This window comes from Polypterus senegalus, chromosome 2 (assembly GCF_016835505.1).
Source record: "Polypterus senegalus isolate Bchr_013 chromosome 2, ASM1683550v1, whole genome shotgun sequence".
NCBI classification, from domain to species: Eukaryota; Metazoa; Chordata; class Cladistia; order Polypteriformes; family Polypteridae; genus Polypterus; species Polypterus senegalus.
In genome coordinates this window covers 124638298-124663641 of record NC_053155.1, presented here as the reverse complement: position 1 = coordinate 124663641, position 25344 = coordinate 124638298, and the positions used below count along the sequence as shown (strand labels likewise).

At 38.4% G+C, this 25344-nt stretch overlaps 1 protein-coding gene across 2 annotated transcripts in view; it reads right to left on the bottom strand.

Moving 5' to 3' along the window:
* LOC120523325 (glycerophosphodiester phosphodiesterase domain-containing protein 5-like) overlaps positions 1-25344 on the bottom strand; it is a 400551-nt gene that overhangs the window by 95936 nt on the left and 279271 nt on the right. For both annotated transcript variants that reach the window (XM_039744540.1, XM_039744541.1), the window contains exons 3-7: positions 19340-19443; positions 4420-4513; positions 4166-4225; positions 975-1073; positions 364-457 (exon numbers count right to left, since the gene is read on the bottom strand). In XM_039744540.1, coding sequence (XP_039600474.1) covers positions 364-457; positions 975-1073; positions 4166-4225; positions 4420-4513; positions 19340-19443 — 451 coding nt within the window. The remainder of the gene's footprint in view (positions 1-363; positions 458-974; positions 1074-4165; positions 4226-4419; positions 4514-19339; positions 19444-25344) is intronic.

Sequence of the window (25344 nt, the reverse complement as noted above, 5' to 3'; positions counted from 1 at the left end):
CCTTTTCTTAACTTCTTCAACACAGTACTTCTCTGCTGCGCGTGTGTATTTGCTAGTATATATATATATATATATATATATATATATATATATATATATATATATATATATATATTTATTTTTCCCCAAAGAAGTGATGCATGGATGAGCTAATATGGCATTTGCAAGATGAGAAACTATTCACTGTAATGTGAAAGAAATGGCTTTACAATTAAAGCTATAAATCTCTTCAGCATTTTAGGTAAAAGCAATTATTTTCCTTACCATTTTTTTTCTTTTTCAATATTAAAAATTATAACCAAATATTTCAAGTTTCTGAAAAAATCTACATGCATATTCTCATTTCTTAATAATTTTACTTACTAGTTTTCTCTGCTCGCGCAAACTGGCCAGCTACTAACCAGGCCAGTATCGTAGCTGCAGCTACAGCTCCCATATGCAAAAAAGGACCTGTGGCCTGCAAGGAAATCAAAATGAGCAAAACAAAAATCAGTGTATTTTCTATTATCATGTTACTTTTTCTGTATTGTGACAAAACATTGCATCACTAATTAGGTATCATTTACAGATTTCTTTTTCAATCTCTAAGATTACATACATTACATATTATAAGAGATTAGATAAAAGCAGTTCATGTTTATTCCAAGATCTAATACACAGAGTGACATCAATGCATGTCATTACTGTAAATGTTTTGTCTTATTTAAACAAACGTGTTACTGAGATCAGTGGTAAACTACAGGGGTGCATTTTAAAGCTTAGAGGTGCATGGTCTGACTGAAAAGAAAGTGTTGGATGATAAAACTTGAAATTGGGATATCTGATTTCATTTTGCTCACTATCCACATGGCAACAACTACAACAGAGCAGCAACAAGACAGTATCAGAACCACTTCTTTACTTCTGACAAGGAAATTGTTTCTCTTTAGATGTCACTTCTTAATGATAGAATTCAAATACCGAGGGGCACCCACTTGGAATGATATAAGTAAAATGTCCCACTCCTCCTTCCAGAGTTGCTCCACAGACACCAGTGCTATTAGAGTTGTTATAAGGGTAGCTGTGACTCCAATCTGGGGAAAGAAAAGCAAGTAATTCATAAAGCATGTTTCTTATTAGTTAGTTAAAATGGTTCTGAGAATCCTGTGAATAACATCCATGTAAGGAAACCAATAACATAAATGATGTTGTAACTGAGGAACTAATGAGCAGCAGAAAATAAGTTTCTCAGCTTATTACTGGAGGCAGCTGCACCTATTAATCCTGTAGTAATTTGCAACCTCATTTTTTGCAGTACTTTTGAGATTACTGAATTTTAGACTTGGGCCACCCTGTGGTTTATTTTAGATGAAAGTTGTTACCATCTCAAACTTTTCTTCATGAATGTTCTTTCGTTCTTTGTAAGATATATTTAATGCAATCTACCATTTTAGTAAACATTTTTTGCATTTTGAGCAAGATCACAGTAAGTTAGGTTTTACCTGTGATTATGTTCCTTTATAAGGATGTACAGTAGGTATTAAAATATACATTAAATGTCTCTGATGTGCCATATTCAAATCAGCGTACAGCTCCTGCTAGAAAGTACTATTTATTTCTGTTATCAGAATTGTGAACCTGTGTCATAAATGTATATTTTAAATATCTATTGGTAAATGTGAGAAACATTTATGTCACTGTTATAACATCATTATTCCCATTGCTTTTAGGTGTGTTAAATTCTCTGAACCTATGATGTTAGAATTATTCCTGCTTTTGTGTTTCAAATAAATACCTCCTTAAAGGGATTATAGTAGTATTTGCAATTATGAGCAGTTATCATATAACAGGGCATTAGCATCTAATTTTAAGATACTTATCAAGAAACTGAATTTGGAAACCTTTTTTATCATAAACTGTACAGTGCACCAGTTAAAATCTGTAAGGAATTTTTCTGCAGCTCACCTGCTCACAGACTGCCGGTGGGGGATGAATGAGCAGGTTGCCTGCTGCCAGTGCTGATTGACACATTTGTAAAACAAAAGTGCTGATGATGAGGTGCTAGATAACTAGATAATGGAAAAATGAAGGTAGGGGAAGTATTGTAAAACACACTGAATATGTGCTAAAGACCATTAAAGGATTTGCGACCGTTTTATTGTTCTTAAAAAATGTCAAATTGTTTTAACTTCTAAACTTTCTCTTTAAAGCTAGAGTGATTTAAGTAATAAGGTAAATATTTAGAGCATCTGGAGCAATAAGGAAGTGCCATATGATCCCAACTGTGAGGTTTTTTGACTAAGGAAGAAAAGAGGTCTGTCCAATAGTGAACAGTGTGCTAAAGTAAAGCCCTATAGCCAATGATGCTGATGCTTTGTATGTCTGAACATATTCTTGGAGACCAAAAGTAACATTTAGGTCTGAGATATACTGTATACATAAGACATCATTGTTGTTCGTGCCTATGATAAGTAAGTCTCTTGGAATACTAGGGAATGACGGACTGTACCTGTGTTATTCATGCGATACTTGTATGGGTTAAAGTGCTAGAGAATAACAGGCTGTGTATATGTCATTCATATGGTAATTTTGTGGTCAGGGTGTATGTGTATATCTATGTGTAAGTGTGTTAATTTTAAGGTGTGAGAGTAGAGCAACCCGGTAACAAACCGGGTGAATATTCTTATTCCTGAAGAAAATAAGTAAAGGGTAAGTGGAGGGGAATACCATGATATACGACATAAGCCTTTTCATATTATAATAGTCTCAACACTTCTTAATTCAATTCAGAGTGATGGCGGCCACAACCTACTCTTGTAGTACTGTGCGCAATTTACGAAACAGCCCTGTACAAGGCCACAGTCTATCACTATATTGCTATAATATTCAGTGAATAATACTTTTCTGTAATGTTCATAGTTCCTTTTACATTGTCTGTCTGACTGCATGTTGTTCCCCAAGGTTTTTCATTCACTGTTTTGCTGGATGTTTTCTTATATTGGGCATCAACTGGAGATTAAAAAGATTCCTAAAACATTCCATTCCTAAGAGTGTGAACTTTAATTACCATACTCACTTTTTTCCTTGGTATTGTTCTAAATATTTATCAATTTATTTTATTCATGAATCCCAATGCTCCAATGATGAGTGCCACAACTATTAATTCCATGAGAATGAAACAATTTATGAAACTGTAATCTGCACATTACTGCCATTTGCCATCTTAGTGACTGCATCTACTTATCTTAAATGAAGGACTGTAGTAAAGATGTAAGCAGAGTACTAACTTGATAAGAAAGTACAAGAGATTAAAGACAAATATTTACTGTTTCACTCCACAGCCAAGAACACAACGACCATTTTTGTATGGTACTGCAGCAAAGGATAAGTCATTTATAACATAATACATTGGTAGAATATTCAGAAGCAGGAAGTCAACAGCAGTGAAAGCATAATTTTCAACCAGAGTCAAGAAACATCTTATCTGGCTGTAAAGAAAAATATGCCAACAGAATACATTAAAAAAAGTCAAAGCAAGGTAGCCATCTATATACAGTATGTATTTAAAAAAAGTTGCAAGGAGGACTGGGAATCTAAGCATGGCGGCCTTGCCCAAGTTTGTTGAATACTGTGTTCTGAGATTTTTTAGGTAAGGAAGTCAGAAGCTTTGGAGCTAACGGTTGTCATATTTCTGAATCATGGTGCCAAGACACGGCAAAGTGTTGCATGTTGATTAGCATATGAATATTAATAATTTAAATGTTCACTGAACACATGAAAATAGTGACACTAAAAACCTGTCTGTATTGGTATAAATACATCCCACCCTCTAGTTTCGGAGTCTGTTTGTTCCGTTACAAGGTTGTGTAGTGCTGAAGCCTACGCTGTCAGCACTAAGCACAAGACAGGAACCAAATGTGAATAAGTCCTCGAAGGGCATGTATACAGGCACACTTCTACATTTATATAAAAACAACACAGAGCTGCCAATTAGTTGAACGAGTATTTGCATGAAAACGAGGATATGCATTCAAATTCCAAAATGAGTGTCAAACAAGCAGTGCCTAAGTTTAGAATTTAATCCTATGACCATAGAGGCATGAAGCTGCAGAGGTTAATACTGTTGATTGTATTTAAAATTGTAAAGCAGAACAGGAAAAACATATAAAATATATTTTAAAATTACCTTGTGTAACCAGTGCAAATTGAGCTGTTGACCTACAGCTATGTGACATAATGCTAACACCTGGAAAAAAAATCAAAATGTACATTTAGCTTGTTAGCTTTGAAATGAAGCCCAGATTATAGCTACAATTTTATATGTTTTTTCTAACTGGTAGTGCTCTGACTTACTTAAAATTAAAAACAAAGCCTCAACCTAAACTATTTTATTCTGTCAGGTATATATATATAAAACACTTGGTTTGTAAAGTTACTTACCAATAAAAAAGCAATGTATGTAAAGCTTGCTGCCGTTGCTATGAGTACTGGAATTGACCAGTCACTCCAAGAGCCTGTCCTATTATACAGAAACCTATTAAACAGAAAAAAGAAAGACTAAACAATGTGAAGAAATGTTTTACATTTTTTTTTTGTGTGTAAATCTGGTACCATAGGAATCAAACTTCAGCTTTTATGCATTATTCACTAACACTATGATCAACTATTTGGCCTTCATTAAGAAGCTATTATTCTAAATAAAAGTTTATCTAATCAAGTTTATACAATATAATCTTAGTGTACCTTTGACAATAAAAATTCAAGGCAAAAAGTGCTATTCAAAGTTTTATAGCATGAAGGTAAGTTTTGTTAGAGTAATTTCTTATTTAAAACTCACGTTTCATCTTATAGAGACTTCTATCTATAAGCAGGCCAGTTCTAACAATATATAATACCATGAATAAATTAACTTCCTCTTTCCTTATTTCCTCTGTTTTGTAATTATTTGACACCAAATGTTTCAGGTGTTCAGCCTAAATTTAATATTACATAAAAGGCATCTGATTGAACAAATAATACACTTTTTAACATATTTCATTTATTGAACACAGGCAGATACAGTATCCCTTATGTCCACAACAAAAACATCATACCAACAGTCAAACATGCGGGTGGTATTTAGATGGTTTGGGGATACTTTGCTGCAGTTTGGCCCTGGATGACCTACTAAAATTGAAGCAATAATGAATTCTGCTAAATATCAAAAAATTTTACGGAGAAGCTGGCATCCACATCCAGGCATACTACAAATGTTTGTGATGTATCATCTGTTGGAATGACAAATGCAACGCTTATGTATCTGTTATTTGTCATTTGTGATTTGTAAAAGCAGTGTTAATGTTTCTGATTTTCCATCTGTTGGAATGGCAAATGCAATGCATTTTATTTCTACAAATTTTTATAATGTGTCATCTGTTGGAATGACAGAGACATAGCAACTGCACAGACATACAGATATACAGACCCATATCCTTTTATTAAGGTGCACAATATATTGTCCCAGGTATGATGTTAAACTGCATCTGGCACTGCAAGTGTTCCTTCAGCTTGCAGGGAAAACTTGGGGGTTGGTGGCAGGACTGGCACTCCAGCCACTGTAAAAACCTCACGCAGCTCCAAAATGGCAGATAAGAAACCTTTCTGCTCTTCGTGAGAGTAGCTCTGCTGCAGGCACCCGAAGGAAGGCTGCTCATTTTATAAATGGGATGGGGGAAAGCCCTCAGAAGCCTCATGCCCACAAGAGTCAAAACCATTGGAGAGCCAACGAGGTCAGGACTGACGTGGACCAGAACTGGTGAGGTACTGAGGCATCTCCCGCTAAATTTGAGGCCGCCCATCCAAGTAGGCACGTGGAATATTTTGTCTCTATCGCATGATGATCATCTTCCTTTGTTGACAGAGGACTTTGTAAACTCTGCTTTTCAGTGTTGGCACTCTATTGAGGTGTTCAAACCTGGGAATGGCCAGATCTCTGTAGGTGTGTGCAGCGTTTATTGGTCTGACTGCTGTGATGGCTGTTATGCGCAGGAAGTAGCTGTTGCTGCAGTGGATTGGCTCCTTCCGATGGTGTCCAATGTCACTCCTTTCAATGAGCATATTATGAAATTCAGATTAACACTACAATTCCTGAAGACTACAAAAAAACTTTTAATCCCGGCCCACCTTAAATTCCTTCGCACCTCTCCTTCAGTATCTTTTGTTTTGAAAATGTGTCAATCGGCACAAGCAGCAAGCAGCCTGCGGTCACATTCCCGCCAATGACAGAGCTTATCATTTAATTTATATGTATGTTGCTGTCAATGAGTTAAAAACCAAAACTCAAATATCAATCGACAGAAAGCCAATATGTATTCCTGGATGGTACAGATGTATGACCTGCTGTCTTATAAGCGAAAGGTTGAAGGTTTGAGTCCCGGCACTTTGTGTTTTGAGTAGTGAGCTACTATTATTATTATTACTATAATATTGTTGTGAGGGTTGTTGAGGGTCTGCTGGGAACGCCTGACAGAGTCCCCTGTCAAAAGTAGCTTCAACTCACACCTCCGGCAGAACTTCGACCACGTCCTGAGGGAGGTGGGGGACATCGAGTCCGAATGGGCCATATTCCGTGCCTCTATTTTTGAGGCGGCTGACTGGAGCTGTGGCCGTAAGGTGGTCCGTGCCTGTCGTGGCAGCAATCCCCGACCCCGTTGGTGGACACCAGCAGTGAGGGATGCCGTCAAGCTGAAGAAGGAGTCCTACTGGACGCTTTTGTCCTGTGGGACTCTAGAGGCAGCTAACAGGTACCGGCAGGCCATGCGGAATGCGGCTTCGGTGGTTGCTGAGACAAAAACACAGCCGTAGGAGGAGTTTGGGGAGGCCATGGAGAACGACTTTCAGACAGCTTCAAGGAGATTCTGGTCCACCATTCGTCGTCTCAGGAGGGGGAAGCAGTGCAGTGTCAACACTGTATATGGTGGAGATGGTGCGCTGCTGACCTCAACTTGGGATATTGTGGGTCGGTGGGGGGAGTACTTCGAAGACCTCCTCAATCTCACTAACATGCCTTCCAATGAGAAAGCAGAGCCTGGGGACTCGGAGTATCATCTCTGGGACTGAGGTCACCGAGGTGGTCATTAAACTCCTTGGTTGCAGGGCCCCGGGGGTGGATGAGATATGCCCAGAGTTCCTCAAGGCTCTGGATGTCGTAGGACTGTCTTGGTTGACACATCTCTGCAACATCGCATGGACATCAGGGACAGGGCCTCTGGATTGGAAGACCAGTGTGGTGGTCCCCCTCTATAAGAAGGGGGACCGGAGGGTGTGTTCCAACTACAGAGGGATCACACTCCTCGATCTCCCTGGAAAAGTCTATTCGGGGGCTCTGGAGAGGAGGGTCTGTTGGACAGTCGAACCTCAGATTCAGGAGGAACAGTGTGGTTTTCGTCCTGGTCGCAGAACATTGGACTAGTTCTACACCCTTAGCAAGGTCCTGGAGGGTGCATGGGAGTTTGCCCAACCAGTCTACATGTGTTTTGTGGACTTGGAAAAGGCATTCGACCGTGTCCCTCTGGGAATCCTGTGGGGGGTGCTCCAGGAGTACGGGGTACGCTGGTTGGTCCCTGTACAACAGGTGTCAGAGCTTGGTCTGCTTTGCCGGCAGTAAGTTGAACCCTTTTCCAGTGAGAGTTGGACTCCGCCAGGGCTGCCCTTTGTCACCGATTCTGTTCATAATTTTTATTGACAGAATTTCTAGGCACAGCAAGGGTGTTGAGGGGGTCCGGTTTGGTGGACTCAGGATTGGGTCACTGCTTTTTGCAGATGATGTTGTCCTGCTTGCTTCATCAGACCCTGATCTTCAGCTCTCTCTGAATTGGTCCACAGCGGAGTGTGAAGAGGCTGGGATGGGAATCAGCACCTCCAAACCAGAGACCATGGTCCTCAGCCGGAAAAGGGTGGAGTGCCCTCTCAGGGTTGGGAGTGATATCCTGCCCCAAGTGGAGGAGTTCAAGTATCTTGGGGTCTTGTTCACAAGTGTGGGAAGAATGGAGCGCGAGATCGACAGGCGGATCGATGCGGCGTCCGCAGTAATGCGGGCTCTGCATCAGTCTGTCGTGGTGAAAAAGGAGCTGAGCCGTAAGGCAAACCTCTCAATTTATCAGTCGATCTACGTTCCTACCCTCACCTATGGTCATGAGCTATGGGTAGTGACCGAAAGAACGAGATCACGAATACAAGCGGCTGAAATGAGTTTCCTCCGCAGGGTGTTTGGGCTTTCCCTTAAAGATAGGGTGAGAAGCTCAGTCATCCGGGAGGGGCTCAGAGTGGAGCCGTTGTTCCTCCGCATCGATAGGAGTCAGAGAGGTGGCTCAGGCATCTGATCAGGATGCCTCCTGGACGCCTCCCTGGCGAGGTGTTCCGAGCATGTCAACCAGGAGGAGGCCCTGGGGAAGACCCAGGACACGCTGGAGGGACTATGTCTCCTGGCTGGCCTGGGAATGCCTCGGGATTCCCCCGGAAAAGCTAGAAGAAGTGGCTGGGGAGAAGGAAGTCTGGGCATCTCTGCTCAAGCTGCTGCCCCCGCGACCCGACCTTGGATAAGCAGAAGAGGATGGATGGATGGATGGATGGATATAATATAATAAAAACATACATTTGATTTGAGTCTGTAACACCTAGTGTAAATTTCGGCTACTTGTAAAAGTTAGCGCTTTTTTTTTTATTATTCAGTTTTACTCTCTCAGCGATGTTCACAGGGTACAACAAACTTGCCTCTATCTCTCTGAGTTAATGCCATTTATCTCCATTCTTTTCACAAGAGCAGTGATGACCACAGTTGGTACTGTGGTTGATACCTGCTCAGAATTAATTGTTGTACTGGCAATCAAAAATACAATATCCTGTGACCGCTATCAGACTGGACATTGGTAGAACCTTAACAACAGACAGCTTCTTCACAGAGGTTTCACTGGCTAATAGATTGCTGCACCACAATGTAAATGGGACTTCCACCAACAGGTAAAGTTACTTTAGTATGCAAGCAATTCGCCACACTAGTGTTTAGATCTGATAGTGTCATGCTAATGGTGTATGCACCCCAAAAAGAAGAAGCATTTGATTTCAGTCTGTAAAGGCTGGTGTAAAGTTTTGCAACCTGTAAAATATATCACTGAAGGGGTATAACCAGACACACAAACGCTGGTGAATTATGTCTGCTTGGTATCTTGTTGTCACTTGATTATTTTTGTTATTCAGTTTCATTCTTGAATAAAAGCAGACTTGCTTCGTTATATCTTTGCAAAAGTGTTTATTTTATATTCCAGTAACTACCTGAGGAGATTGAATTTGTCTCTGCCTCTCTCGCGCACGCACCCACATATTCATACATGAAAACGTCACTATTTGAAAACGCTATGCCATCTGAACATGAGTTGTCATTTGAACAAGTTTTTTTTTTTTTTTGATCTTGTCAGTACCCTGCGTTATGGTGCATGGTACTGAAAATGCAGACAGACTTCTTACAGTACAGACAAGATCGAAAAAAAAAACGTTCAAATGGCACAGCGTTTTCAAATAGTGACGCCTTCATGTATGAATGTGTGTGCATGTGCGAGGCAGGCAGATTCCTCAAGGGTGATCCAGCTTGCAGGATCCTCATTATTGAAAACCCGAGCAGCTGGAACAGGCCAAGGGGACACCTGGCTGCGGCAAATAGATGGCCATTTCTTGTGGCTCAGACTGGACCATGTGTCTGCCTGGGGGTTGCCAACTCGAATCCAAAGCTGTTTAAATGTGTGGTGGGTACAGCAACGTACTGTACCACTGCATGCTGCCCGACCTGACCTGATAATATACCAGACATTTTGAAATTTAAAGAAGCCAATTAAATTTAAGATTAGGAAAAACAGAGAACGGTTGCAACAAAAAAAGATCACTATTTCCTTCCTTAATCTGAGGAAATAGGAAACACTATAGGTTAAAAAAAAAACAAAACTCAAGAATAGAGTGCTTGCTTTCAGCAGATTTATATCTCAAATGTTTTCACTGCAATATTTCAGCTAAGCAATCCTCATTCCTTGCAGAAAGGAAAAAAGCTGTCTTTTTGTAAGTGGTAACCATTATAAATGAGGGTCATTAGGGGCAAGAAAATAGCCTCCAGATGCCATTTTTATAAAATGAGGTTTCATTTTTCTGTCACCAAGCTGAATAAGTCATATAAAAGAGAACTAGAGAATCATTCAGTTTCTGGCGACAGATGAGACTTTGGTCATGTAAATATAATGGTGATGTACACACAATCAGCTACTTATATATTTCACAAGAGGTGCACGGTGGATACAGTTTAGTTGATCTTTAGCAATCCCTAACCAGACACTGTACCCTACACACAATCATATAAACATCTATCATATTTTATATGTCAAGTAGAGCATTTGATTTAAAATGTAATTATGGTAAGATGGAGCTAATTTTAGACTGACTGGCTCAGTCCTCCTTGGCACTTAAAAGCTTACATCATTAGGGTTTATTTTTCTCATTCAAATATTTTTTCTACAAATTCCACCTACTTTAAACAAAACAACACTCATTGTTTCGCTCTCAACAGCTTAGTAAACCAAATTAGATTTTCATACAGTTGCCCCTTGAAAGATTGCAAACAGCTTCACTAGAACTGGAGGAACTTTCATTGTAATACTTGGTTTCTATCTAAAGAAAATCTGATTGTAAACCAAGCCCAAACAAATCTGGCCCAGGAGCTTACAGAACATTCTTTAGTCTGTAACGACTCTTAAAGGCATCTTATCTATTTTCCATTGTCTATATGTATCAATAACAAAATAAATGTCAATGCTCATTTCGCAGATGACATAAATGTACATTAACTACAGGAAATTTAAAATGGGTATGGCATATTGGACATATCAGGTCTTCATCCTGATCGACAATATCTGCTACTGCTGAAAATTGACTGGAATTCCAAAAAGCCTTTAACAAAAACGATACATATTTTTATTCTTTAACCATTTTCATTTGAAGTATTTTGAAGATCTGGTACCAAAGAAAGAAAAGCAATTATCAGCTGTAAATTTAAAATCTCAGCTGACATGAAACTGTTTGAAACATCAAAGGATGCTTTGAACAAAGTTTGCAGTCATTTTACATTTTTTTTGTTCTATTTGATTTTGTTTTAAAAGAGGAGTTTAAAAAAAAACTGGCTCTGCCTTCTTCTGACATTAGCTGATAAAATGAATCTTGTTAAAAAGAATACACACTACCACATTATGTTTCAGTGCATTACAACATGCATTGCTGCAAAAAAGTATTTGTTTTCTTTCTGACTTGTCTGTTTTCAACAATGAACATTTTCATATCTTCAACCAAATTCTAATATTAGATTCCAGTAAGTGTAGAAACACCACCTACCATAATACAATGGCAACACAATATCTTCTTTAAAACTAAAATAAATAAAAACATAAATCTGTTTTTACAGTAACTCCTGAAAAGATATTGATAAACACTTGCCATATATCTCATCTGCTAGTGGGATGTTCTGCTACAAAAAAGAAAAGGTAGTGCTGTGGCAGTAGTACAGAGTTAAGAGCATTACTGTGCTATTTCACACAATGATAACTCTTGTGCTTTCATACAGACAGAAATAAGAAACAGCAAGCCTATACTAGAAATAAAGGTTTTGCATTAATACACTAGTGTGACAGTGGAAATGATATAGTAGGCCTGGACTCAACCTTCTAGGACATGTTCAGAGAAGAATGTACTGGATTAGCTGTATCTTGTATCATTTTATACTAGGAAAGTTGCATTCGACAAGCAGATCCAGAAACTCCTGTCCAGAAGAAGGTACCTCAGAGGTTTGAAGGCTCGGCTGCAGGATAAACCATCCTCGACATCTGATGTCGGCCTAACATTAACCCCACCTCGTGCGCCCAATTTCAAGGACAAGTAAGCTTCACCCCCGCGCCTCAAAGGAGCGACGACGACGCCGATGAAGGCCTTGGCGTATTTCAGACATGCAGGCGGGGGTTCAAGGCTAGAACACCTCCATCGGCACAGTCGAGCATCCCAGACCAGAACCGGTTCGACCCTCTCCGCGTCCCCAGTTTGCCTTCAAGAGGGCATTTGGATCCATCATTTTACACGCCGGCGTAAATGACATAAGACACCGACAGTCAGAGATTCTCAAGGCTGACTTTGCAGCACTAATTAATGACATGAAGGAGAGGACCCCATCGGCAAAAATTTTCATCTCGGGTCCACTACCTCTCGTCAGACGATCAAATGAATACTATAGTCGTCTGCTGGGATTAAACAACTGGCTGAGAGGCTTCTGCGAGACTCAAGATATCGGGTTCATCGATAATTGGGACCTTTTTTGGGAAAGACTGCGTTTCTTCAAGCAGGATGGCTTGCACCCGAATAGATTCGGCGCCGGGTCCTCTCCGAAAACATCGCTAAGGTAATTCGTCTATCTTGACTGTCTGTTTCTACTTTAAACTCCCTCCGTAATACTACTGCTTTGCTAGGACATAATGGCTTAATAAAGTCTTCTGTAAAAGTGCACAACATTAATACTTTAATAACCAGTTTTAATGCACGTAAAACATCTAGGCAGTGCGGCATAAACACCAATAATTTAATTGCAATTACTACTTTAGATCAACAATGCATTAAAACTATAAAAACAGATTGTAGATTACATAAAAAATACACTCAGAGAGGCGCTAACAAAAATAATTTAGTTTTGGTTCCAATAACGCACATAGAATTCAGCTCTGCCCCCCCGAATCATTAAATATGGCGCTATTAAATGTTAGAGCTTTAACTAACAAGACGTTTTTTATCAATGATCTTATTAGTGATAGAAACATTGATTTTATTGCACTAAATGAAACATGGCTCAGCTCAGACGGCGCAGCTGTTTTAATCGAATCTGCGCCTCCGGATTACAGTTTTACTCGTGCAGACCGCCAGGAAAAAGGGGCGGATTGGCAAACATTTACTCGAGCGGTTAAAATGTAAAGATGTTAGTTTTGGTAAATTTAAGTCCTTTGAGTATCTCGCCGTTGTTATTCACGGAGATTCACACGTTCTAGTTTATCCGTGTATAGACCTCCTAAATTTAAGCGTCTTTCTTGAGGAATTCTCTGACTTAATGTCAATTTTAATTACAATTATGACACACTCTTAATTGTGGCGACTTTAACTTTCATATCGACAATCAGTGTGACATAAAAGTAAAGGAATTCATGAACCTCCTGGACTCTTTTGATTTGAGACAGCTCGTTAATCAGCCTACACATAAAGCAGGTCATACGTTAGACTTAATTATAAAGGACTAAAGTTGATATAAAGCAGATCATTGATATTGGTCTATCAGACCATTTCTTCTACTATTTAATATAGAAATAATGATAGAAAACATTCATGAGAAGCATATTGTTAAAAACGCTTCTTTGACTCATCAGCAGCTTTAAAACTTACAAACATTCTAAGCAATCAGTCCGTTTATAGTGCCAACTATAATAGCAAGGATAATGTAAATAGTAAAGTGGAAAACTTTAATTCTAAAGTAAGAGCTGCTGTTGACATAGTTGCACCTGAAAAGACAGTTAAAAAATCTTCTAGCATTGTTATACCATGGAAGACCCAAAGAGTGTCTGATTTAAAAGAACATGTCGTAGAGCTGAGCGTAAATGGAGGAAAACTAAACTAACTATCCATTATGAGATATTGAAGGTTAAAATAACAGAATACAATAACACAGTCCGTCTTGAGAGGCTGCTATTTCTCTAGATTATAAATAACAATGCTAGTAATCCCAGAGTCTTATTTTCTACAATTGATCGTCTGCTAAACCCAGGTAACACAAAGGAATGCCCCATAATACTTCCAGTGAAACCTGTGAGAACATTGCTGTATTTTTCAATCAAAAAATTAATGATATTAGAGATAACATAGTATATCTCCCCAACACTGTGGAACCTCCTAAGCCCCAGTACTCCGTTATAAACAAATCAATTCTTTCACCAGGATAGATTTACCTGATTTACATAGATAATCTCTCAACTGAAACCCTCCACCTCGTCCTTGACCCAATACCAACAAGTTTTTTCAAAGAAGTATCAGGCGTGCTAATTGATAATATTCTTGACATAGTAAATTCGTCATTAGATACGGGGTCTTCCCAGACTGTCTTAAGACTGCTGTAGTTAAACCCCTACTCAAGAAAAATAATCTTGACCCCTCTGCTTTTGAAAATTTTAGACCCATCTCTAACCTGCCCTTCTTAAGTAAAATTCTAGAGAAGGCAGTCATTATGCAGTTAAATGACCACCTAAATAAACATGCTATTCTTGATAAATTTCAGTCAGGTTTTAGAACAAATCACAGTACAGAAACTGCACTCGTTAAAGTAGTAAATGACTTGCAGGTAAATGCAGACAGAGGCCATTTATCTGTTCTCATCCTCTTAGATCTGAGTGCTGCATTTGACACCATTGATCACAATATTCTTAGAAATCGCCTTAGTCAATGGGTGGGCCTCTCTGGCAGTGTCTTAAATTGGTTTGAATCCTACCTGGCAGGGAGAAAATTCTTTGTTAGTTGTGGTAATCACAACTCAAAGACACATGATATCTTATATGGTGTTCCACAAGGCTCTATCCTGGGTCCGCTCTTTTCTCAATCTATATGCTTCCGTTAGGTCAGATTATCTCAGGTTACAACGTGAGCTACCACAGCTATGCTGATGACACACAGCTGTACTTATCAATAGCACCTGATGACACCGACTCTCTCAATTCACTAACACAATGTCTTACTGGTATTTCTGAATGGATGAATAGTAATTTTCTCAAGTAAATAAAGAAAACTGAAATTTATTGATTGGCAATAATGGATTCAATGAGGTTATCAGAAATAAACTTGGCATTAGGATTAGAAGTTAAGACGGAAGTAAAAACTTAGGGGTAACGTTGACTGTAATCTGAATTTTAAATCACATATTCATCAGACCACTAGGACAGCATTTTTCACTTAAGAAACATAGCAAAAGTTAGACCTCTTATATCATTGAAAGATGCTGAGAAATTAATTCACGCTTTTGTTTTCAGTCGACTAGATTACTGTAGCACTCCTCTCAGGACTACCCAAAAAGACATAAATCATTTGCAACGAGTGCAGAATGCAGCTGCTAGAATCCTAACTAGGAAAAGAAAATCCGAACACATTTCTCCAGTTTTGATGTCACTACACTGGTTACCTGTGTCATTCAGAATTGACTTTAAAATTCTGCTTATGGTTTATAAAGCCTTAAATAATCTCCTCCATCTTATATATCGGAATGTCTGACACCTATATTCCAAATCGTAACCTTAGATCATCAAATGAGTGTCTCCTTAGAATTCCAAAAGCTAAACTTAAAAGAAGTGGTGAGGCGGCCTTCTGCTGCTATGCACCTAAAATCTGGAATAGCCTGCCAATAGGAATTGCCAGGCTAATACAGTAGAGCACTTTAAAACACTGCTGAAAACACATTACTTTAACATGGCCTTTTATAACTTCACTTTAACTTAATCCTGATACTCTGTATGTTCAATTCATCATAATAACTATTCATGGTGGCTCTAAAATCCGTACTGACCCCTACTCTCTTCTGTTTCTTTTCCGGTTTTTTGTGGTGGCGGCCTGCCACCACCACCTACTCAAAGCATCATGATGCCCCAACATTGATGGACTAAAAGCCAGAAGTCACGTGATCATCATCATCATCATCATCAAATCCTTCCGCGAAAACTATAAATACAAAGAGGACTGTTTCATTTATGTTAGGTAGATTGCCCTGAGGGGACTGGGCCTGGAATCCCTGCAGATTTTATTTTTTTTCTCCGGCCGTCTGGAGTTTTTTTGTTTTTTCTGTCCCCCCTGGCCATTGGACCTTACGCTTATTCTATGTTAATTAATGTTGACTTATTTTATTTTCTTACTGTGTCTCTTATTTTTCTATTCTTCATTATGTAAAGCACTTTGAGCTAATTTTTTTTGTATGAAAATGTGCTATATAAATAAATGATGTTGTTGTTGTTGTTGTTCTAACCAGATACAAACATGAAAAGTATAAATAAAGAGAATTTATATGAATGGAAACAAGGGTGAGCACAAAAAAAAATAAAATTTAAGTTAGATCTGGTAGTAAAGGTTGCCAATTGCATACACAAGACCAAACTAATAACATTTTTCCACACATGATTTTTTTCTCTGCCTGAAAAGGGTTAAAATGGTCTACAAATGATTACCAGGAACAAAACACACATAGCTGCCTAAGTCAAATTCCTCTCAACCTAATTAGCTGAAAAGCAGTTTTCCATTTCAGATCTCCATTATAGAGGACCCAGCTTGTGGCCCTCAACAACCTGAGTTCATTATCATTCACACCAAATCTTTCTGGCTGGTGCAGACAACATTTCTTTCTCTGCAGTAAGACGTTGTGCTGATGAAATATCTCCCATGTTTACAGACATTTTATGCAGTGTAATTCATTTGGAATTCTCTATTTCTCAAGTTAATGGAGCATCTTTTGAATCCATTGAGAAGTCTAGTCTACAGGTCAGGTTGGGGAGCATGCACTGGTACAGTGCGTTGCTGCACCCATTACACGACAAAATGGGATCCTGGTTGGCAACCCCCCAGGCAGACACACAGTCCAGTCACACCCTCTGGAAATGACCATCTACCTGCCGCAGGCAGGTGTTATGTGAGCATCCCCTTGGCCTGGTCCAGCCACTCGATTCCTCAACAATGAGCTCGATCACCCTCAGGGAATCGTGGCACATGGCCGTAGTGCAGTAACTGATGCTCCCTCACAGTGCAGGTAATGTGCCTCGTTCGGGATTCCGTGAGCAACTGCTCATTCAACACAAAGTCAAACGAGTGGTACCCAAGGTTTCTCTGAATAGGAACAGTACCAAAGGAGTGCAGTCTTGGTCTCAGGTCACTGGATAGTGTCCATGTCTCGAAACCATATAGCAAGACAGGAAGCACCAGGACTTTAAAGACTTGGCATAGATATCGGGAGTGCCATATACCCCTTTCCAGGGACGTTGTTGCCCTCAAGCATTCACAATCCGTCTACTAACTTCATAAGAAGAGTCACCAGAGATATGAATGTCACTGCCAAGGTAAGAAAACCTCTCGACAAGGTTGACACTCCATCCGCAGACAGACACACTGCTGGTAGCTGTGCCTAAGAGGTCAACTAAAGGCCTGGATCTTGTATTTTATTCAGGACACTCTCAAGCCCAGGCACTCAGACTCCTTGCTCAGTCCCTTGACAGCCCCGATCAGAGCCTCCTTTGACTCCGTGAAGATCACAGCATCGTCAGCAAAGTCGATATCGGTAAATATTTCTTCAGCAACAGAAGCCCCACAGCCACTGGACCCCACCTTGTCCAACATCCAGTCCATGGAAGCGTTGAACAGAGCAGGATCAATGAAACACCCTGATGAACCTCAGAATCAACTGGGAAAAACGCAGAGGTTCTGCCACCACTCTGCACAGCACATACAGTGCCAGTGTACAGCCCTGCCATGATATCCAGCAACCTTGAGGAGATCTCACAAAGCCTCAGTATGTCCCACAGTTTCAAAAATTAAAACTTTCACTATTTTATGCTTAGTGATATTACAGTTACAGTATATTTAGATACATTGGGCAGTGTACTTGATGCCTTTATTACCTATTTATTTTCCTCCTTTTTATCTATGCATTTTGTTTATTTTAAAGCCTGCTGCTAGGCTCTGGAGGGTGGGGTTATAGGGCTTGGCTTTGTGAGAGGGTACTGGGTGCCATTTGGGGTAAAGAGTTTTTCCGTTTTTCAATCGACCTTTTTATAAGTATGTTAATTCCTTGAATAAATAAAAACATGATCACAAAAAAAGACTACACTCACCCAGACTGACATAAACCTAACCTAACTTATCTATTATTTCATCAGTGATAATATCAACACAGAGATGACACTGATCAAAGCAAAAAACATTTTGCAACTGCACCTGGACTTCAAATTTTCATGTTCCCATTACAACCTGTTTTTCAACCAATTAACTCATGCTGCTGTATTTAGAAAAAAAAAAACAAGGCACTATACCCTCTGTCCTTCATCCCTTACAGTATGGCTTCATCCTTTACAGTATGACTGAACACTGTTCAAACATGATCTGCATTTCATACTAAAGCTAAAAAACCTAGGTATCCACTACGTTCATATTTACTCTAATCACATGTTCTTCAGAATTTGCTTTATGGTACATTTTTCAGAAGACACCAGCACTGTGAGAGTGAATACTTCAGTCTGATCCAGTCCTGCTCCAAATTTCTAGTATACTTTCTCAGTTCAACTAAAATGGATTTAACCAGTTTGTTGTAATAGAAGGTGCAATATCTGTTGCAAGTATGTCATCAAGGATATGATCATACCTGGCTCCTTTAGTAAAATCTAATTTACTGCATTTCGTGAAAAAAGTGCCTAGCCATCTACTTAGGTAAAGCAGAGAGACAGCTTCGAGATTATTTGAGGTAGTAAGTTTGAATCATTAAGATTAAAGACGTACAGAGCCTGCTGTAGAACATTTCACATCCCTTTATCATAGCCACATTGATCTCTTTGTTGTCTTTGATGGGGCTTCAGGGACACTATTCAAAGAAGACCAGAAGCAGCAAAGCTCATTCTTTGGCCTGATTTAGGCATTTCTCTAGCAGTAAATGACAGACTAACTTCTGAATGTTTTATTTATCTTTTCTATTAGCTGCTCTTTGCACCACACCCTGTCTGGTCTTTCACTCCTTTAATATGCCAAGCTTTTTTCCGTCTGTCATACACATAAACTTTGTTCCTTTTCAGTAGCAAAACTGATAAAGGAAGCACAGGCAACACATTAAGTCTCTTGTCTTCTTTTCTCTATTTTTAGCATGGGAATATTCTTTACCTTTTTTCAATCTTGGTACTAAATAATAACTAAATGCTAACTCATTAATTTTTCTTTTTCTGGATTATTTAAGGATACTGGCAGTAGCACTAAAGGGACATTTTTACTGTGAGATCATGCTTAATATTTCTAAAGATCACCATTAAATAAATAAAAGTCATCTTATCTTTCATATTAAAAAATACAGACAAGGGTGAACTGAATTATCAGAAAGACTTAGAAGGTAGAAATGCAACCCTGCTTTAAATTTATTAATAGCAGTATTTTAATTTTGCATAAATAAAAATAAATGAAAACACTAGAAAATCTCACGAATGAGAAAAATAAAAAAGCATTTGGGACTATGCAGTTTACCATTCTCCTTCTTTGTACTCACCAGTTAAAGTCATCATAGTCATTTTGCACTTCCACCCAAAAATAAAGCCATAGAAATAACAGAGAGAATGTTGAGCAGAGAATTAGGAACCATACAAGCTCCCACTGCAAAGAAAAGAAAACAATACAATACATTATTAAACAACAGTAATTCGGGTAGACATCTGACACAACAAAATATTCAAAGAAAGACCATATGAATTGTTCTGCATGCAAAAAAATAAAGAATGAGCTTAATAAGCAAAACCCTAATATTACTGTAATTACAGTATTAACAATTTTTTGGGGTATAATCTTATTTTGCATAGTAAAGAAAAATGTCAACATACAATAAAAATGTTAGGATGTTATAAACATTAATATTAATGATAGGCAGACACCCAAGGCTGGTCCTGCCTTGCCCCACCACTGCCAGGACAAGATCACAATCCAGTGACTCTGTACTGGATGAAGTGGGGCAGTCAGCATGGTTTTACACATAAATGCAGTATAATACTCAGGAATTCAGGTAAACCTTCCAAAAAAACACAAATGTGGACTCAGATGCAAATGAAATTGAATGCTAAAGGGCAGCAACTTCTTTATGTACAGTCATGGCCGAAATTATCGGCTCCCCTGGAATTTTCCCAGAAAATTGTTGAAACTACAAATGTTTTGGTACACACATGTTTATTTTCTTTATGTGCATTGGAACAACACAAAAAAACAGAGAAAAAAAACAAATCTGACATCATTTCACACAAAACTCAAAAACCGGGCTGGACAAAATTATTGGCACCCTCAACTTAATATTTGGTTGCACGCCCTTTGGAAAAAATAACTGAAATCAAGCGCTTCCTATAACCATTAAGAAACTTGCGACACCTCTCAAATCGAATTTCCGACCATTCTTCTTTTGCAAACTGCTCAAGGTCTCTCAAATTTGAAGGGCGCCTTCTCCCAACAGCAATTTTGAGATCTCTCCATAAGTGTTAAATCGGATTTAGATCCAGACTCATTGCTGGCCACTTCAGAACCCTCCAGCGCTTTGTCTTCAATCAATTCTGGGTGCTTTTAGAGGTATGTTTGGGATCATTGGAACACCCATGACCTCTGACGCAGACCCACTTTCTGACACTGGGCCCCAATATCTTTTGGTAGTCTTCAGATTTCATGATGCCTTGCACATAGTCAAGGCATCCAGTGCCAGAGGCAGTAAAACATCCCCAAAACATCTTAGAAACTCCACCATGTTTGACTGTAGGTACTGTGTTCTTTTCTTTGTAGGCCTCATTCCGTTTTTTGTAAACAGTGGAATGATGAGCTTTACCAAAAAGCTCTACCTTGGTCTCATCTGTCCAAAAGCTCTACTTTGGTCTCATCTGTCCATAAGACGTTTGCCCAGACGGATTTTGGCTTCCTCAAGTACATTTTGGCAAACTCCAGTCTGGCTTTTTTATGTTTGTGTCAGCAGTGTGGTCCTCCTGGCTCTCCTGCCATAGCATTTCATTTCGTTCAGATGTTGAAGGATAGTTCGAGCTGACACTGTTGCACCCTGAGTCTGTAGAACAGCTTGAATATGTTTTGAAGTTGATTGGGGCTGTTTATCCACCATTCGGACTATCCTTTGTTGCAGTCTTATATCAATTTTTCTCTTCCCTCCATGTCCAGAGAGATTAGCTACAGAGCCATGTGTTGTGAACTTCTTGATTATGTTGCGCACAGTGGACAAAGGAATATGAAGATCTCTGGAGATGGACTTATAGCCTTGAGATTGTTGATATTTTTCCACAATTTATTTTCTCAAGTCCTCAGACAATTCTATGCTTTCTGTTCTCCATGCTTAGTGTGGCACACTCAGACACACAACAGAAAAGGTTGAGTAAACCTTTCTCCTTTTTAACTGGCTTCAGGTGTGATTGCTACATTGCCAGCACCTGTTTCTTGCCACAGGTGAGTTCAAATGAGCATCATATGCTTGAAATAAAACGATTAACCGACAATTTTGTAAAGGTGCCAATAATTTTGTCCGGCCCATTTTTGGAGTTCTGTGTGACATGATGTCAGATTTGGCTTTTTTTCTCTGTTTTTTTGTGTTGTTCCAATGCATATAAAGGAAATAAACGTGTATAAAAAAACATTTGTAATTGCAACAATTTTCTGGGACAAATGGTGCATTTTCTGGGAAAATTCCAGGGGTGCTGATAGTTTCGGCCATGACTGTATCCAATTGTGCACTTGTTAGACAACAATGACTTAAATGACCTGAAAAGTAACAAAAAGCAAATTATTAAACAACAAGATAAAAATATTGACTTTATTCCTAACTTATACATGTATAACCAAGCTTCTTTGGATTTACTCAAATGGCGTGGAGAATATTCTGAGTTTATTTAAAGTTAGTCCAAAGACACCACTACCTGTGAATCTCTTTTATGTGGGATTAATCAAAAACCAAACCCAGAGTATCTCTTCCTAACTACAGCAACCTCAAGGGAACAAAAAACTTTCAATAACCTAGTCTCATAAAGGTAGATCCACTCTTGAAAAGTACAATGCAGGCAGGTCTGTTACACATGTACACACATAGTCTTTCAGTAATCACTTAGCAGAAACAGTTTGTAATTTCTGTAGTAACAAGCATAATCAAAACCAGGTACTAAATGTGAACAATTTTATAATTTTTTTAATATTTTCTATGCCATTTGTGCTGAATAAATCTGTGTTGACTGTTGGCACTTTTTTGCTTTTATTGCCCAAAATGGACTAATTTGTAATAACATTTAGATGAATTTTAAGGTCTCCCCTAGACTTTTTCATGTACTTAGATATGGGGATATATATTTGTTGAATAAACCACAAGACAATGATTATATTATGTACATTAGAGAACCATCAACAACAAATCAAATATATTGAACAATTATTATATAAGTAAAGTTGAATAAATCGGACTCTGCAGCTGCATGAAGAAAAAATAAAATTGAGTATGTATTCAGGTAAAGTGCCACTTCCGGTACTTTAATACTTAATACAGATATACAATTTTGTGTGACGACCACATGCCAAATTTCATCCATCTATCTAGTTGTGTTTTTGAGTTATTGTGTTTATTCACACACACACACACACACACACATACATAACGGTATTTTCGTACTCGGGCAGGTCTAAAACGTCAAGATTCATCAAAATCTCATGGTCGAATTTTTTTCATGATTACTATACTTTCCCTTACTTCATGTATGAAGTGGCAGGTGAATTGCTGTCAACAAAAAGTAGGCACCTGAGAAATAAACTGAAACGTTACCCACTAGTGATTTTTATGTCCATATGGTAAAGGTTTTGTTGAGCAGCACATTCCGATTTCAGACGTTTGAATTACATCTTGATATGCAACAAGTGCAAAGAAAGGCGGCACGTAAATAGCTTTCTATCCCACATGCTTTACATGCATATTCAGCTTGCTCTGTCACCGCAAATGCTGTGCGAACACCTAGCCTCCTTTACCAGCCGCCATTCACTGGATGAATATGTGCAGACTGGTGGTGGATTACTTTCAGTTTTAGAGTTAAAAGTTACAAGAGTTAAAAACAACAGCAAAAACATTCATTCAAAAACGCAAACTAAAATTATTTTTAGTAAAGTATAATTTTATTTCAGTTAGTCTTTCCAGCTAATTTAAAAGTTTTATATAGTTATAGTTTTTCATTTCAGTTTTGTTATTTTATTTCAGTTTACAAAAATATTTTTTTTAAATAATAGTTTCAGTTTTGATTTTAGTTTTCGTTAACTATAATAACCTTGCTGTGCAAAATCCAGAATTAGAAAATTACAGTCATTACCTATACTGAATAAATTTATAACTGTGAGACAGGATTAATATTCTTAAATGTACCATTCAGCTATATAACTTGTGTGATTTTACTTATGTAAACAATATGACACATATTCAGTGTTTGCAGATTCATATTTAACAATTAAGTATGCTGTTTTGCTCTCTGTTAAAACCCCTTAACATACACACGTAGCGGTCCCGGTACATAACGACGATTTTACGACGTCACAATCATATCACAGCCATGTGTGCATGCCCCTCTGTCATGCACCTCGACACACTACACATCAAATGAAAATTCAGAGTCTCGTCTTTCCGATGATATAAACCATTTTGACACACAACAACCACAGCACTGACACTAAATCCTTTTTTACAGAGAAGTAAATACTTTTTAAGAGCTGACTTTTCCTACCTTTGAAGGCTCTCTGCAAGTCAAACATCAATATTTCCGAGCAATATTGATCTCATTCTGTCTGTAAGGCTCCAGGGAATATAATCCAGTAAAACGATTAGGTCCAAAACACACGATAGATCCTCAAAGGGACAAAAACTCCAGAAAACGTTTTTTAACTCGAGACTAGCTCCGACATTTTTTTTCATTTCTATTGATCATATTAGACGTAATTTGTTTCTGTCGGCAATAACCATGCTAAAGCATGTTACACGGAAGTGTTAGCTTCTGATTGACACCTAAGTTGGCCAATTACGATGGGTCTGGGGGGTGACTGGCACCTTGTATAGCCAACGAATGTCACAGACAGCTGAACGATGACGCACAACTCTAAACCCTGGTAGAATCTACCAGTTTGATTGGACGCTGTGAGTGTCACTCCAAACTTACAGCCAATGAGCAGCTGAGCATTTCGATATGTAACTTGCCATACCAACTTGTAAAAAAAACCGATCGAGCTGCGCGAAGCTGGCATTTGTGCCAGTCTGCAGACTTGGTGCGTGGTTGTTTATTGTGATTTCACCTAGTTTTTTTCGCATTTTAAATATTAAAATAGTACAGATAAACATAAATACACTCTCGATTAAATAATAGATACATGTACGCGGCGTGAAAGTGATCAATCGGACCATGTGACACGCCCTTGTGCTTTCTGCCTGTGAACGATTGCTACAATCAGTGGCACGTGGAAAGAGGCTGAGCTGTATTGTAACAGTTTGTTACAAAATGTATATAGTTTGTGTGCATTTTATTAAAAAAGTAAAAAATAATATATATATATATATATATATTTATATATTTATTTAGCCCATAAGACTTGTTTTGGCTATTTTTATATTGAAATGTGTATTTTTTATTGTTTTTATTATGGAATATGAATTTCCATAACTAATAGAGTGACACTGTGTGTAGATATAGATTCCTTTAGGTGTAAGCTTTCAGTAGAGCCCTCATTGATATATGTGGGTTGAAGCATTCAAAAGTTATTACACTTTTTCCATACGTTCCAAAATGTGGATAATGGATAAACTATAGGTCCCTCTAAAAAGCACCTGGACATGCCCACATAAAAACTGGTGTAAAAATGTCATTTTTACAGGTATTCTTTTCAAATTTGAAATGTGAGTAGTCAACAAGTTATTCTGTTGGTACATAGTGTGTTTCTGTCCCCACCTACCTACTGCAGCTTTATTTTCCTTTATTTTCACAAAGAAACTTAGGTGAGAACAAAAAAATTCATTTTTTCTGTGAGTTCTAATGTGCATAACTTTTGATCAGTCACACCTACAGTGATTCTGACTACTAAGGGTGAAACTAGAGAATGTTACCTTTACAAAGAGACCAAACATGTGTTTATACTCCAGATAGTTCAATAACAGCAATGATTCTAATTTGGAGAGGTCAAATTACAGGCGATTTAGCAAAAATGACCCCGCTTGATAAGGGGTTCGGTACATGCCATATTAAGAGGGAGATGTTCCTTGTCCTTCAAGGCATTGAAACACTGAATTCATTTTATTTTGGCTTTTACAAATGGAGAAAAACTCATGTCATCGCCATTGCATATAAGCAAAATAGCCATTTTTTAATTGCCTAGATTTGTATTTGCTATAATTGTAGTTTGCATTGCCAGTCTTCTGATATCCCACAGCCCTATATGCGTAACTGTGGATTCATGTGAGTCACATTCCAGAGCAACCCTTAACTATATATACCAGATAGAAAATGGAAAGAT